General features: G+C 30.6%; 1 protein-coding gene across 1 annotated transcript; it reads right to left on the bottom strand.

Moving 5' to 3' along the window:
* Positions 1-1,489: 1,489 nt before the first annotated feature.
* LOC129974910 (bifunctional glutamate/proline--tRNA ligase-like) lies at positions 1,490-6,852 on the bottom strand. Its single transcript, XM_056087696.1, has one exon. The coding sequence runs from the start codon at positions 6,711-6,713 to the stop codon at positions 1,884-1,886; it is 4,830 nt and encodes a 1,609-aa protein (XP_055943671.1). The 5' UTR covers positions 6,714-6,852; the 3' UTR covers positions 1,490-1,883.
* Between the last annotated feature and the right edge of the window lie 14,188 nt (positions 6,853-21,040).

Below are 21,040 nucleotides of genomic sequence, written 5' to 3'. Positions count from 1 at the left end.
GGGAAAAAACAATAAATGATTAAAATATCTCAGTCAACTAAAAACAATAATTGTGAAATCACATCATTTCTTCCTTCAACAAAATATACTTCATATTAAAAAAAATGGTCCAATACATTTGATTTATATAAAGTGAATATGAATAGACTATTAGTTCTATAGCTCAAAATATTAAATATACTACAAAAGCTATCATTTTAATATCGAAATGCAAAATATATAGCCAATTATGGCATTTGTATAAATGTTTCTATGAAATTTTCACGTTTCTTCATTAAGTGTTATTGAATAAGTATCTAAGGCACATGCTTTTCAGTATAGTAACTCATCCTGAACATTCAAGCTCAGCTAGGAGGCAAACCCATTTCCTTACACAATTTCCCTTAATAGCCATCAGACAAATTTCTCTTAAGTATAACAACCTCTTTCAGAATATAAGCTACTACAGCAGATTTAAGGAAAGGAAGAGAATTTATCTCATCTTTAAAAGAGGAGCATAGATATTTTATTAAATTGTAGTATGCAAGGCATCAGGAAATAAAATTAAAAAAAAACATTTTAATAAAATTTTGATTATGCTTTGCTGAAATTCTAACACATTACTCAACATATTTTACAATATTTATATACTCTCAAGAAAAAATATTGATGCTGCATCATAAAATATTTAAGAGGAAAATAATTCTAATTTTTTAATTTACCTTTGAAAAGTATCCTTATTTTGGATAAAAATTAAACTTCAAGCTAAAATAATTTTCTGTTAATAGTATTATTACAACTTTAATTAACACTTCAACTGAATTGTAGATAAATAAAAAATCTTACTATTTTGCCCTTACATATTAATATATAATAAAGACTATGTTATTAATTTATATAATTAAGCTTGCATTGGAGAATTTATGAATACCATATAGCTTTTTCAATCTATAAAAAAGCTTAATTTATAAAATAATTATTATATTCCTAAACTTTCTTAGAAAAATTAATATTGAAAATACCTTTTACTAAATTTTTTATTACACATTTAATATAAAAATTCTGTATTGTTTCAAATGAAGCAACTCAATTCTATTCGAAAATTATTAAGTATAATAATTATTATTTAGAAGCCTTTATTATTTTTCTATGATAAATATTTGAAAAAGAATATTTTAAATTAATTATATATTTAATTATATTTTTAGTGAATTGAGAGTATTTCTCATTAATTTCATCTTCATTGCTATTTTTCAAAAAAATCAAAAGATTGTTATCAGAAAAAGCATTATAATAACTTTTGTAAGCAAAAGATGGTGTCTTCAACTTTCTGTTCAGATAATTAATCTGAATTATGAAACATCACATAGATAAATGCATATCAAGAATTACTTTTTAACTATTTACGAAAGAAAAAAATCTCACTATAGAAAAATCTTTTTATTATATGTCTTACAAATTTTTAGGCAATTTATTTGAAGAATTAAAACAATAATTTAGTTTAATATAAATAAGATTGCTTAAATAACAGTTTATAAATAAGATAAAATATAAAAATCTAGGAAGTTTCAAGAAAGTATTAAACACATTCCACAAAATTGTCAGAAAATACACTAACATTCCTTACATATTATATGGAAGTATAAAGTAAAACGACTTGTAAAAAAGGTGGAAAACATAGTTGTCAAACAAAACCATAACAGAAAACAGATTCAATCATAATTACTCATGTTTTGAATAATAGTCTTTATAAAAACTGCATTTGTTACAGCTCTTTGACAGAAAAATAATTAAATAAAACATATCATTACTAAATTCATTGATTTTAGGCAAATCATTTTTTATTATGGCATTAATATTTATCATCAATGATTAAAAACATGAATCTTATATCATGAAATTTGTTAATAACTTCTACCAAAGAGAGTGAAATTTTTTGGCTTCCTCTTGCAACTGGGGTTAATGCATTTTGTATCAGGTAAGATCTCAGCTGGCTGTTGGAAGGGTATGCACAAGCTCTTTGCACCCATAGCTGGTGCTCCTGGTTCAAGAACTTCTTCTGACAATTTGGCACTTTCTTTCTTAATTTGCTCTTCACATTCAATTTCTGTACAGAAAGGGGACATGAGAATAAACTTCTGATTAAGTTTATTGCAGAAATCAGACCAATCATAAGATACAGCAAGATGCTCATCCATTGCCTTTTTAGCCTTGTTAAACAAATTAGAATGGATGTTATCAAGAAGTTCAAGGATTGAATTAGGAGCCGTGTCAATCCCCAAGGTAACCTTTTCACCTGTGTCACGTCTCACAGCAACAAACTGATTTTTCTTCATATCTTTAGGACCAAGTTCAACTCTTATGGGTACACCTTTAAGTTCCCAATCGTTAAACTTCCATCCAGGTGAATAATTATCACGATAATCACCTTTCACAGCAACACCTGCTTTCTTCAAAACACTTTCGAATTCACTACATTTCACCAGGAGGGCATCTTTTTCTGATTCTTTCATTGATGCTGTTATTCCACATGGAACAATTACTACTTGGTAAGCAGCTACTCGTGGTGGCAGAACAAGGCCAGTGTTATCTGCATGTATCATAACCATTGCTCCAATAGTACGGGTACTCAACCCCCATGAATTTTGATAGACAAACTGCTTTTCATTAGTTTCAGGATCTTCATATACAATTTCAAACATTTTAGAGAAATTTTGTCCTAAGTGATGAGATGTTGCACCTTGCAATCCACGACCACTAGCAGGAACATAAAGCTCAGTAGTGGTGGTAAAATCAGCACCAGCAAATTTTTCCTTTTCTGTTTTCCTACCTCGAATAACTGGAATGGCAAGTAAATTCTCATATACTTGAGAGTAAAATTCTAATATTGAGTAAACTTCATTTTCTGCTTCTTCTTTAACAGCAAATGCAGTATGGCCTTCTTGCCATAGAAATTCTCTAGTACGAATGAAGGGCTGAGGATTTCTGAATTCCCATCGGACAACACTGCACCATTGGTTCAATCGCAAAGGAAGATCTCGGTGGGAGCGAATCCATTTTGCATAAGAAGGATACATAACAGTTTCACTAGTTGGTCTTATAGCAATTGGTTTTTCTAAATCTGAAGATCCAGATTTGGTAACCCAAGCAACTTCTGGGGCAAAATCAGCAATGTGAGTTTTTTCTTTTTCTAAAGCATTTGAAGATACAAACATCGGGAAGTAACAATTGGTAACTCCTAATTCTTTGATCTTAGAATCAAAGAATTTTTGAATAGCTTCCCAAATACTATATGCCCAAGGACGTAGGATATAACATCCACTGACATCATAATATTCTATCATTTCACCTTTGGTCAAAACTTGAGAGTACCATTCAGCCAGATTTTCTTCCTTCTTCACTTCTAAACCAAGTCTTGTAATTTTTTTTACACCACTTTCAGGATTTTCGGAAGCAGCCTTTTCAGTTTTTTGAGCAGGTTTGTTTTTAGTAGCTTGTTTCTTTGGATTATCAGATGATTTCTTACCAGGATTATTTACAGTTTCATTTGCTTGATTATCTGGCTTCCAATCTTTGCCAGCAGCATTTTTGTAATCATCTTTCAGCTTCAATAGTTTTTTTACATTTTCATCAATAACACTTTTATCTGCTTTATCAGCTTTAAGTTTTCGAATCAAACTTCCAAGATCTTTAATTTGAAGATCAAGCTCAAAAGAGGGATCATTACAGCTAGTATCCTTCAGATTACTTGCTTCTGTTTTAACTGCTTGAGGTTTGAAATCTGGCTTCCAATCAACACCAATAGCATTTTTAAATTCGGCCTTTAATTTCAGCAATTTTTGCACCTCTCCATCAACTGCACTTTTTTCAGCCTTTTCTGATTTCAATTTTCTAACAACATCTCCTTGTGCCCTAATTTGTTGATCTAGAACTGAATCCAACTGATTGCTTGAACTTTTAGTTTCAGTGGTTTTATTTTCAGCAGATGGTAATTTTATATCAGGTTTCCAGTCTAATCCTGTAATCTTTTTAAATTCACCTTTTAACTTCAGTAACTGCTGGACATTTTCATCAATTAGTTTCTTATCTGCTTTTTCAGATTTCAATTTTCTTATAAGATCTCCCTGAGCCTTTATACTGTTATGAATACCGACAGCATCGCCTGGATTGTTCTGTGGACAACTCTCTTTTTTAACACTAACAGCAGTACTTTGTTTCTGAACAATTTCATCTACTTTAATACCAGGGGCCCAATCTTTTCCAGTACATTGTTTAAATTCTCCTTTCAACTGCAACAACAATTTAACATTGGTATCAATTACACTCTTTTCAGCCTTTTCACTTTTTAATTTTCTAATGAGATTACCTTGATCTTTAATTTTATTATCTAAATTCATAGCAGCTTCAAACAAATTTTGAGATCCAGAATCAGTTTCTGTATAAGACATTGATACATCACCTACAGGCGAACAAATGCTTTTACTTTCTTCTTGAGGAGACCTCTCAAAATCTTTTCCTTTTAAACTTGTGATTTTTTCTTTAACACTTTCTTCATGGGTAAAAGCCTTTCTTACTGCACAAGGTAAGCCACTTGTGTCTTTGGAACCATCAGGTATGTAGAAAAGAACTACAGAACCAGCACAACTAGTGTACCTCATAGTAGATGGATCATATGGCTCATCACAGATGAAGAATCCTTTCCTTTGGATTTGGATTATATCACCTTTCTTCAAAGTTGTTAAATCAGCATCACCTTTCATGTTGACAACAACTTTAGTGTTCTTGTTCAGGAACTTCTTGAAATCATCATCTTTTCCCAGAACAGCTTTTGTAATGAGATGGTCATAATACACACACATACATGGTGTGAGTGGTGAATCTGGAGAATCAACAACCCATGTGACTTTCAATGTTTTCTTGAAATCTTTATTATCCAAATTAAGTTTTGCATTCACACATTCAATCTCACCATTCGGTTTCTTGGAAATATTGGTGATAAGAAGATTTCCCCAATTAATGAATGTAACATTTTCTCCCACCTTCATAGCTTTGGCATCAAAATCATCTACAAGTAACCTAGGTCCAACATTAATAGTTTTTGTTCCAAGATCAGGATTCTTTGGATGCTTGGCAACTTCAAGAACTTGATTAGTAGCTCCTTCAACAATAACAGGAACACAATTATCTCTTTCAACAGCATTATATCTTGGAGCAATTGGGTCTATAATCTTTTTGTTGAATGCCCAAATTTTATCCCATTCCATGACAACTACAGATCGTGATGACCCTTGCGCTACGATGAATTGCTTTAAGCCTTCAACAGTCATTCCTCTTCTAAGAACTCCTCGTACGGTAGGCATCCTTGGATCCTCCCAGCCATCTACAAAGCCTTGATCCACAAACCAAGTTAATTTTCTTTTTGAGAGAACAGTGTGTGTCATATTCAGCCTGGAGTATTCCCACACATATGGTTTCCTCAATTTCAAAGCATCTAATACCCACTCAAATTGAGCATCTCTATCATGATACTCAGTTGTCCTCAAAGCATGAGTAACACCTTCAATGCTATCAACAATTGGACAAGCAAAGTCATATGTAGGATAGACTTTGTATTTATTTCCAGTGCGTGGGTGCGGCATAGCCTTGCAGCGATATAGGGTTGGATCTCGAAGACAGCCATTATCGGATGACATATCAATTTTCGCTCGAACACAGCAAGTTTTTCCATAATCAGTACCTTTTTTCATTTCTTGCCACATTTTCCAGTTTTTCTCCACGTCATTATTTCTATTACGGGATTCTATTCTTTGTTCTCGTTCATTTTTCATAGTTTCAGGGTCAGTATCATCAACATAAGCAATACCAGATTTTAACAGTTCCTCCAGCTTCTTTTCAATGAAATCAAAGTGGTCAGATGTATATGAGAAAATATCTGGTTTTATTTGAAGCATAGCCACATCTTCAAGAATGACTTTCTCGAAATCTTCTTTTTCTTTCTCTGGATTAGTGTCATCAAATCTCATAACCAATTTGCCTTGAAAAGTTGTTTGGTAATGAGCGTTAAGAAGAGCAGCTTTGGCATGCCCTATATGCAAATATCCACTAGCTTCTGGTGGAAATCTGACAACTACTTTTCCCATCTCAGCACCAGGTAATTCAATAAATTTACCTTTATCTTCCATTTTCACTTTGGTGGAGGATTCATTTTTATCTGAAGTTGGATTTTCTTGAGGAAACATTTGGGAGGCAGAAAGAAATGCTGGCTGACTGGATAAGAAAGTAAACCATCTCTTTACATTTTGAGGCAATATGCACCCAGCTGGTAAGCCCTTATAAAGTAAGGACCATACACATATATCAGCAAGTGTAAGAGCATCTCCAACTAAAAAAGTTACCATAGATAAAGTAGAGTCAAGCTTCGTCAGGCTCTCTTTGAATTCTGGAACAGTATATTTTCTACTACAGAATTCTAACCAATGATCTACTTCAGTTTTTTCCAGTATGTTATTTCCATAAAGAGCCGGTGCAGTAGTGCGGGCCAAAAATCGGCAGATGGAGTAAACTGAAGTAAAACTTATAGCCGATCCTTGCTTCGGAATTATTTCTAAAGCTGTTGTATTTCCCCATTCAATTTTGATTGATCCAGTGTCTTTCGTTAGTTCAGCTAAAATAAGAATGGGTGCAGATGACACAGATCGACTGCAGTTTATTTTGACGTTTTGCAGCGAATGCATGTTGAAAAAAGATTGAGCTGATTCCGAAGTAATCTGCTTCCTAATTATTGAAAAAACACTTCAGCGAAAAAGACAGTTGACACGATTCCAGTTGCTGATGTTAAACGTGTTTTGATCCGATATCCAAGGAGAGAACGTGTCCCACACGGTGACAGTTTAAAAATACATAACATGAACCGGCTGATGAAATGGAATCGGAAGCTGATGCAATATTAAAGAAAAACACTGATAAATTTATGTCGTATATAAAACATATCAACATTTATAAATATTATTTTGTAGCATTTGTCCCACTAATTTTGGGAGAAATTTTATCTATCATGGTTATTGGATATTCTTTCATTTCTTTAAGAAGTACACCAACAATGATCAAGGTTTAGTATACGATATAGTAAAAGAGTCAAAGTAAAAAAGTAATAAATCTTAACTATTTTTATAATTCCATTTAAAACAAAGTTTTAGTAAATATCAATGAAACGACAGATGTACTGTCACACTAGAGCTAGTTAAATAACTATTTATATTTATGTTATTTTGATTTTGAATGTATCGATTGTCGTTCCATTCAAAAGATTCATTTTATACCGTTAAGATGAATCTTATTACTCAGAGTCATGATAAAATAAAACATTAAACCAGTGGGATAGGATGGAACATGCAGAGCATGTGTGCTAAGGTGTTATTAAGGGGCACAACTTGCTGACTATAGGATGTAAATATCTTTTTCTTTTACTTCTGTTTTTCGATTTCTTAAAAACGCGATTCCCTTTAATTGAGAAAGAACTAAGAATGCATTTCCTTTTAAACTTGAGAATGAATTCAAGTTTCTCAAAACAAAATAACAAATAGGTATCTATTAACTAAAATTCTGTCCCTGAAAAGCTAAGATATTTTTCAAAGATTCGGACTTAATGGAAGAAAGTGAAAGTATACTTGATTTTAAAAAAGAGAACTTGACACATCATTAGGGTAAGAACTTTCTTATGATAGGTAGGTCGGTGAAGCTAACCTTCCATATTCATACCTGCAGGAATAAAGTATTATTTCTACCTTCAAAGAGCATGAAAAACTTTTACTTGTTTCATTGTGTAAAATAAATCAGTCCAAAAGTTATCAATGTATAAAATTCCTATGGATAAAGAAACTAATGTATATTTTGTTTATTTCATTACTATCCCCCAATGTGCGTGTGTGTGTTTTAAATTTAATTAAGTGCATTGAATGCATTTTATCTAAATTTTTTTAAAAAGATCAGTGAAATCCATATTTTTAATGTATAAATATTTGACAGTTACATCTATTCAAAATTCTTATTTAAGCTCTTTTTATAGGGTTTAAATTATAATGAATAAAATTTTCTGAGCAAGTTTAGCAAATTTTATTCAAAATTTCCAAAATATTATAATGAATTTTTTTTTCTTTTTCTTTTTAGTATTTTTGTGATATAAGCTTTATCGATCAAAGAATCATTCATTTTCATATCCGTTTTGTCAACATATTTTCTAAATTTAAAAGAGAATATTGTCTCTGTTGTCTATCTGGTTGTTGGCGTTTATGGCAGGGAAAGCATCTAAACTTAAAATTTCCAAATTTGGCGCATATATACTTTGGATACTCAGAATGCACACCACGAATTTTTCGGAACCTTTAAAAGGAATTTTAATTAATTAAGAAGTAAATGAACTTTTACAGTTTTTTTAGTTATAACTTCTGAGAATATTATGGAGCAAAAAAATTATGCTATCGTAAAATAGCAAAAAACTATCCTTTCAATTATATAAAATTAGTGAGTAATTGTTTTGTAACTTTAATAATTTTTTTAGATATTATTTGCAATTATAGTTTTCATTGTTGAGATTTAATTCAAGCTTCATTGATGCGTCAAGTTTCTAAATTATTTTTTATTCTTCTGTTGATTAAGATCATTATACATGAGATGCTTGTTTTTATTCAAGGATTATACATCACTCTTAAGAAGATGAAAGAGATTTTATAGCATTAGAATGTTAGATATTCTTTCTCTCTCTATGTAATTTTAATATATATATGTAAATGAACGATTTAGAAATAAGCTATGACTTTTTTTTATTTAGTAGATATATGCATTTTTTCAATTCCTTCTGTTAGTTCACACTCCTCCTCATATATATTTATATACCTTGTTCAAATTTTCAATCGTTAATAAAATACTTTTTATTCATCCATTTAAGTTCAAATACATTTTTTAAAACTTGTAGTGGATGACACTTGATGTTAATACAGTTTTTTCAAATATAGCTCATTAATTATTAACTTTAATTAATTTTTAATACTTTAAATAGAGTTATGCAGTTTGTAATGCAAATTGAAATCTACCGGCAGTAGTTCTATCGATAAAATGCAAGGATTTCAGTATTTTTCACGTGAAGGTGAAGAATGCGAGTTCAATTCTTGCGAAAATCAATACATTTTTGATAATTATTTAACAAAAAGTAACTAAAATAAAATTTTTCTTTTTTTAACCTAAGTAGGAATTGAAGTAAATTTTTTTTTTAAATATTATTTGTTAAGATGGTAATCTTACTTAGTTAGGATGAAGCATTTCTGGCAATTTATTTGTTATTCATTTATAATGTAATCTAAATGCATTTTATAATTAACTATGCAAAATGAAACTTTTGTAATTGAAATTAATTTCAGTTTTGATCCAAATGATGAATAAATTAAATCTCATATTTTTTTTTTTAAATCATTCTATTTAACTGTTTTAACATATAGATTTAAGAACCTAAATAATTAATTTAATTTGCTGCAAAATGTACAAGGCATATTGATTTTGCTAATGCATTAAAATTTAGTTCAAATAGTAATACATTGTCTTGCCCGCGGTTTCTTCTATGTTTCTCCTCATTTAATTCCTAATTGTTTGTAGCAAGAGATTTATTGTTCTAAGAGATTAATGTTCTACATAAATTCAATAACTAAATTAAAAGTTGAATAATATTAAGAAATTAATGTTAGTTTGGATAATACAAATTATATAAATTTAAACATAGTTAGTTTACATATTACTATTACGGTTCCAATACATTTTAAAGTTTAGTTTTCCCTGGCATAAAGTTTCAAAGAAAAGGAGGATTGACGAATTATAGGTTTTTTTTGTTTTTTTTTTTTTATAGAGAAAATATTTTTCCCACAGTGCTTATATATTATTAAGATTCTGATTGGGATTTCTCATACATGTCGATTCTGATAAGGGAAACACAGGGATCTTTTAAAAGAATTTGCTTGCTGGGCATTTTTCTATTCATTCACACAGAGCGTGTGAACCGCTGGCGAAAGCACTTTTACAAAGCTTATCTTGAATTAATTAAATCGAAAAAGTGGAATGGGATCAGGAAATAAGAGAATATCTTAGAATGAAATTAATATGGGCTAAATTAAATTGACTTTCCAGAGAGTTTTCTCTGAGCGCTTTGTACTGTTACGGTTGTTTAATAGCTATTTGTTGTTTGTGTGTTATTAATTACTGCAAGTTTTGTCTTTGTGTATGCTTTGGCTGTGTTTTACTACTGTGTATTTGTATTTTTGAGTAGAATAAAGTATCCTTATTTGCTATTGGGACTTTTTCACCACAGAACTCCCGAAAAAATTTAAATTTTTCCTTAACAATATCATGCATCATTTAACAAGTATTGAAATAAAAAAAATGAACGAAATAAGGAAGAAGTAAGCGCATCTCTGACCACAGGGTAAATGAAATGTATCATATTAAGTTGTGAATTCAGAGAATATCAAGCAAATTTCTTGCCTGCGATGGTAAATAGCTATTATATTATTACGAAATTTCCGGCTTCGTTTGGATAGTAGAAGTTATATGGTGTGGAGAACGCTCAGTCAGCAGTAGAAAAAAAAAAAAAACCGACGTTTATTTACACGAAGACAGGACAGGACAGTACAAAGACGACAACTATATACAGCGCAGAGAAGACAATTATCTTTAGCCGCGAGACGTGCAAACAGCAGCACACAACAAGACTCTACAGCAGACAGTAGCGCACAGCTTAGTTCAGCACTAGCTTGACTCCGTCGCTGCTCTGCTAATTCCTGGAAGACCAGTTCTTCACCGTCGATTCCGACTACTCTACTCTGGCAGCACAGACGGCCTCCTTTTATAGGTCTCAGGAGGCGGGGCTAGAAGCCTCTCAATCAATCAGGAACTTTCGAGGCGTATCTCGGTTCCTAATAGATGGATCGGGAAAATTCTCGATGTTTCGGGTATAATCTATTTTGCTGCCAAAGTCGTCAAATTCGTCGCCAAGTCGACAATGGTCGCCAAGTTTGTCGCCCAGCTCATGGACCTCCGACGCGACACCCGGACTCCGTCTAATACAGATGACTGTAAAAAGGTCTTTCTGATGATGGAACCAACTATGCTGGGAAGCAGCATTACAGATTCGTAACAATATATTACTATTGCCTATTTTGGCATTCAAAATTAAGTAATTTTGTATATGTTTCCGAGTCTTTGAAAAAGATTAATTTATTGGCTTTTATAAAATTTCATACGATTGCACAGCCATTTAAGAGAAAAAAATACTGCCAACAAATAGTTCAAAATTTAATAAATTGCACTGATTCTCTTAATTTTCATCACCAGCATTGTTTCATCTTTAAAAAGGACGACTGTCAGGTACAGATAAAAAGACACTCGTGATTTATCTTGAACATAAACAATAAATTATTGTCGACGCAATTTACAGGAGCATATTAAGATAAAAAATGAATCATAAAAAAGATTTAAAATAAAATATATATATTTAAAAGTGATATAAATAGAACTAATAAATCAATGCAAATTACAAAAATGTAACTGAAAAATATAAAATAAGAATAGGCACTCTTTTTCTATAAATCTTTTCTTTGATTTTATTTTTATATTATAGTTGCCGGTTCCATGAGACTAGTGGCAACTAAATCAAGTTCACCAAGTCATTAGATTCTGTTACCTAAATCGATACGTGGCAAAGAAATCCCTATCAAAATCTCCAGTAAAAAAACTGAAAGGAAAAATGTCGCACACTTTGCTCTTGTACAGCGATGTAAAGAGACATCTTTTTATCATTACTTCTCTCTTTTACAAATTATGACTCCCGAGGTGAAATAAATCGAAGTTAAAATTTCAAAAGTTTCTTCTTTTCGGCCACGCATTTGCAAAATTATATTTACGTATATATACACATACAGCCAGAATGATTTTTATTTTATATTTATCGTTATCTTTATCGTTCTTTCCAGAGGGATTTATCTTTATCGTTCTTTTTAAAGTGAAGCGATGTTGCATATACAAGCCGGATGCAATATAATTGTTTGCATTGTAAATTTTGTAAAAAATCATAGTAAAGGGAGTATGATTTTATTTTTATTAGATAAAAAAATTATCATTGACGTCGCCAAAATGAAAATTTAGACATGTATACATGTCGAAAGCACTTAACTGGTTAAGATTATATACAGTGTCTCACAAAAGTGAAAGGACACTTGTGCTTTACAAAAGGAAACTGTAATAAAATAAATAAATAAACATGTACAAAAAATTTTTGGGCGTGTTTCATATTTAAAGTTAGTAACAATTATTACATAACATACATTTTGTCAAAATATTAAAATATCAATTTAATAAAAATACAATTGTTTAGAACGGAGCAAAAAATGGCTCACATAAGTGATGGGACACTTACTTTTCCATCAAATATTTATCCAAAAATTTTACTTTTTAAAAGGTTTTAATATTTTGTTGGAATGTTTTACTTTTAAAACATGATTTAATCTTCTTGGGATGGATTCGACTCATTTTTTTGTGATTTCTGGAGTGATTTTATCCCATTCTTCTTGAAGCACCGATTTTAATTGTTGTTTTGAAGAAATGGTGTGTTTGCGAATTCTTGATTCCAATTCTTGCCAAATATTCTCTATGGGATTTAAGTCTGGAGATTATGGTGGTGTTTTTATTAATTCAGGACAGTTACACAGCAGCCAGAGTCTAACGTTCAAAGCAGTGTGCTTGGGGTCACTGTCCTGGTAGAATTTAAAATCGTTATGAAGGTTCAATTTTCGTGCTGAAGATTTCAAATTTTGCTTTAAAATGTCAATATACTTGTACTGATCCATTATACTGTCAATAAAAACAAGATTACCAACTGCAGCGGACGACATACCCCGCATACCATAACTCCTCCTCCACCATATTTTACTGTTGGCACCAAGTTCTGTTTGCGAAATTCTTCCCTGGGTTTTCTCCACACCAAGATTCTACCGTCAGAACCAAATATATTAAATTTACTCTCATCAGCAAATATAACTTTATTCCAGTAATCAGAATTCTTATTTATGTTGATTTTGCGAAAGCTAATCTGAGTTTTCTATTCTTTTCACTTACGAAGAATTTTTTCCTGGCTATTCTACCGTGATATCCAGCAGATCGAATTACCCTTTTAATAGTCTCAGGATTAACAATTATTCCATATAATGCTTGTAAATCAGCAGCAACTTTAGGAGCACTCTTTCTTGGATTTTTTTTTTCAATATTTCGAACGCTGATTCGCTTTATTCCATTGGATAGCTTTGATGGTCGGCCAGGTCTTCTTTTATCCTGAATAATATGATTCTTTTTATATCGTTTAATGATATTGAAAATTGTTGAATGACTCAAGTTAACTGTTTCAGCAGTTTTTCTAATAGATTTTACACGCTCAATATGCAAATTTTCGAATTTCAGGCGAAGTTTCTTTTCGTTTAGCATTCATGGCTGCACAGAGCTAAAAAACACAAAAATTCCAAAACAAACTGGAGAGAAATACTGCAGACGACTTTATAAATTATTGCCAATTGCTTTTGAGTAAAAATAAAACCACCAAAAATATTTTTATTGCTTATTTCAGACGATTTTTGTTTCATATCTAATGGTGTCCCATCACTTATGTGAGCTATTTTTTGCTCCGTTCTAAACAATTGTATTTTTATTAAATTAATATTTTAATATTTTGACAAAATGTATGTTATGTAATAATTGTTACTATATTTAAATAGGAAACACACACACACAAAATTTGTACATGTTTTTTTTTATTTATTTTGTTACAGTTTCCTTTTGTAAAGCACAAGTGTCCCATCACTTTTGTGAGACACTGTAGTTCCATTAAATTTTTTTTTATTATTATTTATTTTATTGTTATAACTTTTTTATTCATAAAAAGTTTTTCCATCCTTGATCTATACCGATTTATTTATATAATAACTTAAATCGTAGGAAAAATAGTTTGAAATAATAAAATACGAAAAAAAAAAAGTAATAAAATATTTATGTGATTACTTTTTATAAATTCATAGTGACAATCAAATGTAACTTAGTTGGATTATTTTCTTCAAAAACTTCCAAAGGGTATTTGCTTTTAATTACGATAAGATTCTATACCAAGACTACTCAAAAAGAAAGAAAATTTGTTTATTTTGAGTATGTGAGTGGAAGTTAAAAGTGGACTGGCAAATTGAGGGTAGAGGGGGGGGGGTGGAGTAGTTAGAAGAGAGAGAGAGAGCCGCGGGGAAAAGCAAAGGGTGCCTGTAGCTGGAATCTTTGGAATTTGTAATTGTTTTGTCTATTTGACGCAAGAATTTATTTTGCTGTTCGAACTTTCATAAACTATTCTTTCAGCTTATTTAATCCTAATACAAATGAATATGACACATACTTAAATATGTTAACCTGGATTTTTGAATTTATTATGCCAAAGAGGTCAAGGTGCCAAGAGCGCCAAAGTGCGAAAAATCAATAAAGCAGACCATGAAAGTTTTTGTGAAATTACCAGCCAACTTGGACTTTAGTAAAAGAAAGAAATAAGGACTATTAATATTGATGAATTAATTTCTAATAATAAGGAGGTAATAATAAATAGGTAAAATAAAGGTAAAGGTTTTGATTTAAAGTAATATTAAAGGTTAAGGCTTTTAATAGTTACGTTATTTTCATATTAACTGTGGAAGACGCATTTCAGTTCTTAAAAATTATATAACAGAAAATTGTATTTTTTTTCAGTGAAAAAAAAGGTCAATTTCACATTAGTCGCATTCAAGGCCCTTTAGACGCTGACAATAAGCAATTTGAGAATTTTACAAATTTGCTTACCTCAGGAAACAAATAACTAGGACTCTGAAACCCGTTGTGTATGCTGACATTTGAAATTGCACATGTCGCAAATCAGTTTTATTTCGAATGTAGTAATATTTTTTAGTGTATAAATGATAATGATTAATATCAGTCGCAAATCAGTTTTGATTGCAAATCAATTTTATTTCGAATGTAGTAATATAATTTTTTTATTCTATAAATAATAATGATTTATATAAGTCGAAAATCAGTTTTATTTCGAATGTACTAATATAATTTTTTAATTCTATAAATATCAGTTGCAAATCAGTTTTGGTCGCAAAATCAGTTTTATTTTGAATGTAGTAATATTATTTTTTATTGTATAAATAATAATTTGAATGTAAATTGTATTTTTAAGTTTTTAATGCTAACTTTTGTATTTTGTATATTGCACTTTAATGCGACTGACGTTTTCTATTAAATAAATGTAATACGAATATATTCTTCTCCGAATAAGTAAGTACAAGGAACACTTGTTAAAATCGCATTTATAAGATACTGAGTCCTCTCTTAGCCAGAATGAGAATAAACTTCTTAAATATTGGTGGATGTGAAATAATTAAAAAATTTTTATGAAAGAGTTTTTTTAAATAACCGAACCTCTTCAGACCGAAACCTGGAATAAAATAATTTTTTAAAAAAAAGTCCATGGCCGATTTGGAAATGTTTAACTGTATGCAAAAGCTATTGTAATATAATGATAAAAGTTTTCAGTATGAAATTCAGTTAAGTAAATATGTTAAAATGATTAAATGCCTTTTGGAAACAGTGGTGCGTGTAAAATCAATGCGGCGCTATTTCACTGAAATTTTCTTTACTTACAGTTGATTTTAAGCGCTGAATAACTGGAAAACTACTCTTTGGAAAGATGATTTCAGGTCAAACGAATATGATAAATTAAGAATCGTGTCAAGGCTGTGTCTCCTCTCCCCCATAAATTATGTAGATTTCAACTGTGCACAGTAAGAAAATGGTGGAATTATAACCTACCTTTTTTTTTTTTGAAGATTTTTCGCTATTATTTTTGTTAATCGAGGTGCCAATTAATTATTCGTAAAAAGTTTTGAAAAAATTTTTAGTCATTTTATGTGAAAGTTTTCGATCAAATGGAGAGCATAGTACATCCATAATTTTTTTTTTGTTTGAAAAAACTCTTTTTTTTTTTTTTTTTAACTCTAAAAGAAAGTTTCTTGTATTTAAGATAATTGAAACAACGGTTCACTTATGCATAATGTGGAGAGGTATATTCTCAGATATCTGATAAAAGTTTCTGGTAAATGGCACGAACTTTATTATAATTATGGAATTCTGGCTTGTAAAATTAAGCACTGCGAAGAGATAATCATCTGAATAGCCAGTGGGAGTTGTCTCTCTGAAACTTTTTTGCATACATTTTAATAAATGCACTTGTGTATTATCAAACCACGTGCTATTGGACACGAAATAATAACTAAATAGTCTATTACCTTGTCATATTTGGCGATTAATCGCTGGAATGCGGTTAACACACAAGTATCAGAAAACCGAATGGGCATTTTAAATGTCTTCTTTTCAGCCAAATGAAAAAGAAATTGACACCAAACTACAAATGAAGTCATAAGATTACATGCCATATATTCATATATGTAAGTCATTATTTTTTTGAGTTATGGTGTTTACATGCTTGTGAAAGAATAGACCAACAAGCGACCAACCCCTTTGCGGATTTGATTCTATATCTGCTACGGATCTACACTTCATATGTTAAATCTATCAATCAAATTTTAGGTACCTATCTCTCTTTGGTTTGTAATTATCATGTTAATTTATTTTCGGATAGCCAGACAGACGTTCTTCTGAATAGATTTCGTTCAAAATTTGATAAAAATCGTGAAATTTGGTGTCAAGACCATATACCAAATTTCATCCGTTTAGCTCAAAGCATTTTTGAGTTATCGTATTCACGGGCAGACAGATATTATTCTAAAAATGGGTCTTTTGAACTTAGAGGTCTGAAATGAATAGATTCATCAAATTTTTTAGTTAGAATTTTTTGGTACAATCCTTTATTCTTCGTATTTTTCCCATATGAGAAAGTAAAAATGTTGCTTCATAATTTTTTACATTTTTGTTATTTTATATGTTTACTGAAAAACAACAAAATTACTTTCAAACCTTTCTTTTCCCTCAACTCTCGCTCTAAAAAGTGATATTAAACCAGCGGCCATATGTTTCTCATAAATGTAAACCTTTTTGCACCGTTATTTTTTTTTTTCGATCCTCCTCTACATCACGTTAATATATAACGGAGTTGGAATAATGTAGGGAGGGGGAAGGCACCCTGGAAGATCGTGATTGTCCTTAAATATTTGTATCCCACTAACGTACTCCCACGTGTAGTGATTAAGTATGGCGAGTTTTATGCTTTGCATTATAATGGAGAAATATGAATACGCATTTAGATTGCCTTTTTTTCCACCAATCAGATCCGAAACTTGACTTAGATCTACAATTTTGGCGACAAAACCACATATCAAATTTTATTTATCTAAATCGTAGCGTTTTGGTATTATCTCGTTTACATGCAATCGAATAGACTAACTAGGTACTTACGTATTAATGCCACCGCAGCTACAGATTTGGCGGTTTTTGCGCTAATGCGCCAATAAAGAGCTCTATCTGTATCTGCGGTGGCGTTGAATTTTGAAAGTAATTGGCGGCACTTAAAAACACCCAAATCTGTAGCTGCGGTGGCGTTAATATGTAAATATCACTAACTATAAATTATCAACGTTTGACACCGTTTTATAATATGGTGTTTCATAAATCTTTAAAAAAATATATCGCGTTTCATAAATTTAAAAAAAAATCCTATCCTATAATTAAATATTATTTAGATTGTATTAAGGAAAATTTTACTTTTTTTTTTTTTTAAATATCTTACATAACACTATTTTTAAATTTCGCTTACACATTTTTTATATATTGTTTATTAAAACCAATTTTTTTGAAGCTTATATGCGATTAAGCATTTTGCTATTTCAGTTTGTCGAAATATGTTATTTAAAACTACTTATATATAGATTAAAAAATCAATAAAAAATACCGGAAGTTAGGTGGGGAAAAGAGGTCCCAAGATCTGCATTGCCCTTGAGACTTTAGATGGTTTAATTCTGCTCTGAGTGAATCTGGAAATTAGTAATATTTAAATTATTCACCGTTTATTCTAAAGTGGATGTTGATCAAGAGTATTAGCATTTAAAAACTGACATTTATTAACGCATTTAGAAATGAATCATCATGATATTATCATTAGCATGATATTATAATCAATTAGAGTGGATCATCATGAATAAACACTGATAATTCATGATGATAGTCTATAAAGCTGCGAACAGCTACAACATCAGTCAGAGATGTAAAACATGTTCTTACACACCTTATGATAAACACAGGTATCCATAAAAAAACATTTTACGTTTGAAATGTGAATTTTTATTTCATAGGCAATATGGCAGTTTTCGAATAAGTTATGAAATAACTTACTTTAATTTCCAAAGTCATATTTTTTTGATTTCCGCATTTGCTGAAAGTTTCGATACATTCTTCCTTTCACATGAAGAAGTGTAAATAAATGAATTCACTTCTAAACTAATCTTTCATTTAACCCTTTAAAGGGCCATTTTTTTCTAGTCATATTATGTTAAAATATTTTTAGGCTTGAAATTAGAATAAGAAAAGTGATTTATTTTGCTTATTAGATACATTTAATTTGATTAATTAATTAATTTGGTTAATTAATAATTAAGTAACAAAACAAGACGCATCATTTTGTCTGAGATAAAGAACTGAAACATCTAAGTTTCTGACTTACTAAAAAAAATTTGTCAGAACTTATGCCAACCTACATAATTTCATATAAAGATTGAAAAATTTGGAGGGAAGCATACTTCCCAGGGCCCTAGAAAGGGTTAACTAATTCTTACTGTATAGTCGGAATCGTATTAGACTGATAATCGCAGTTTTTATGTTACTATATCAGTTTGTACTGGATGTAAATTGCCAGTATTTGCTGTGTGTAAATAAGTTGAAGTGACAGCCAGTGTCAGCGAGGTAGTTGACAGTCACAATCAGATCGATTGAAGAGATTGTTGCGAGTCTTGGCAGTTAGGCAATCGAATTTAATCCAATCACCAAAGAGCTCAGATTGTGAACAGATGGGAGTTGTTACATGGGGTAACAGTTTGGATCCAAACTCCTCATTATTCTAGTTGATTTGCTGCTATTAGGATGCGTTGAATATGTAATCATCTAAATGCGTGTTTCAATTTTTAAGTAAGTGTTTATTTTTTTCTGCAAATAAAATGATTTGATAAATAACTTTGTTTTTCTCCATTCATTATTTGGATAGTGTAATTTGTTTCTGTAAACCGCTACATCTAAATAACTATTAATTGTTTCAATAAAAGGTTATGAGCCTATATATAAGTTTCACTGAAGTATAACAGATTAATCGGTTAACTGAGTGATCTTAAAAGTGGATTTATATTAAGCCCGTTATAGGATTCAAGTAATATCGGCAGGCGGCTCGGAAAGAAGATCGCACATGCGCTGAATGAGTGGACAACAGTAATTGCTTATCTCATCGAGGCAAATAAATACTTGCTGCTTGCTGTATAATCTCCACACATGCGTGATTTTACTGGATTGATTGGTACTAGCTGAACTCTTAACTCTTTAAAAGGCTATATTTTTCTAGTCATGATATATTAAAATATTTTTATGATAGAGACTGGGTTAAGAAAAGTGATTTATTTAACTTATTAGATAAATTTAATTTGATTAATTAATTAATTTGGTTAATTAATAACTAAGCAACAAATCAAAACATAGCATTTTGTATGAGATAAGGCACTGAAACATCTAAGCTTCTGTCTTACTGAAAAATGCGTCAGAACTTGTCGCAATCTATATAATTTAATTTGAACATTGATAAATTTGGTGGGAAGCATACTTCCCATGGCCCTTGAAAGGGTTAAGCAGCTTTCACGACTATTGTGCGCAATAGAAGGTCACGCCTACCCCATAAACATCATGTGACCCCAATGGGACAATGGAAAATGGTTGTCTATTTGCCATTGCCCCATTACAATCACTTGATGTTCCTGACCTTCTATTGCCTGGGGCGTGACCTTCTATTTGCCTGCAATAGTTGGCCTCGTGTGATCGTTGCTTTACTTAACGTTTGTTCATTGTCTTATAGCATCCTTTATTTGGACAGGTGTAATTCTTCCTGCAAACCACTGCATCTTAATAATTGCTAATTGCTCAATAAAAGGTAATGGGTTGACACAAGCCTGCACAGCAGGTTAACCATCCCAATAATCTGGATTTGGTAAAATGCCAGAAAGAACACATATAATACAGACTATTGGTAATAAAAACTAAATTCTTCTCGAACATTAATTATAGTTTCAAATGCGTGTATTCCACACCAGTAAGAAAGCCATCCAGTGTAGTGTGAACAGAATAAATTTGTCTGGGATGATATATGGAATAATCATGTACCTGTATATCCGAGACTATAATATTCCTAATAATTAATAATCTAAATGTTTTCCTTTTTTTAAATATTTAGTAACCATGTGAATTTCGAATGTTAAGGTAATATATATATATATATATATATATATATATATATATATATATATATATATATATATATATATATATATATATATATACTTATGTTATTTTAAAACATATGATTACTCACAGGATTATTAAAAAAATATATAGTTACACATAAAATAGTTTGTTCAGTACTAAAATTCTAAATTGCTACTTGCTGTAAAGAATAAATAAATTTAGAAGCCAGAGCTGTATTATGCCGATAATGACATACTTAAAAATTAATATCTTGATGTAATCATTTTCAACTGAATTCATTTAGAGAATTTCAAAGAGTGTAACATTTTTAAATTAAAATTTTTGGAGATAAAAATGTATTTATTGAAATGATATACTGAATAGAAAGGTTGTTTGAATGCATAAGACAGGGATCAAACTGTTCTCCTGCATTCAAATACAGAAAATGTTTTTATTTAATCTTTGTTTATTCAAAATTTCCTAGATACAATAAACAAAATTTATATTGCCTTTT

The sequence above is a fragment of the Argiope bruennichi genome, chromosome 7 (genome assembly GCF_947563725.1).
Source record: "Argiope bruennichi chromosome 7, qqArgBrue1.1, whole genome shotgun sequence".
In the NCBI taxonomy this organism is placed as follows: Eukaryota; Metazoa; Arthropoda; class Arachnida; order Araneae; family Araneidae; genus Argiope; species Argiope bruennichi.
The sequence above is the reverse complement of the archived record's forward strand: the minus strand, read 5'-3'. Positions and strand labels throughout refer to the sequence as shown.

Excerpts from the sequence above, each read along its gene's own strand:
- LOC129974910 (XM_056087696.1), bottom strand. The coding sequence starts at position 6,713 with ATGCATTCGCTGCAAAACGTCAAAATAAACTGCAGTCGATCTGTGTCA.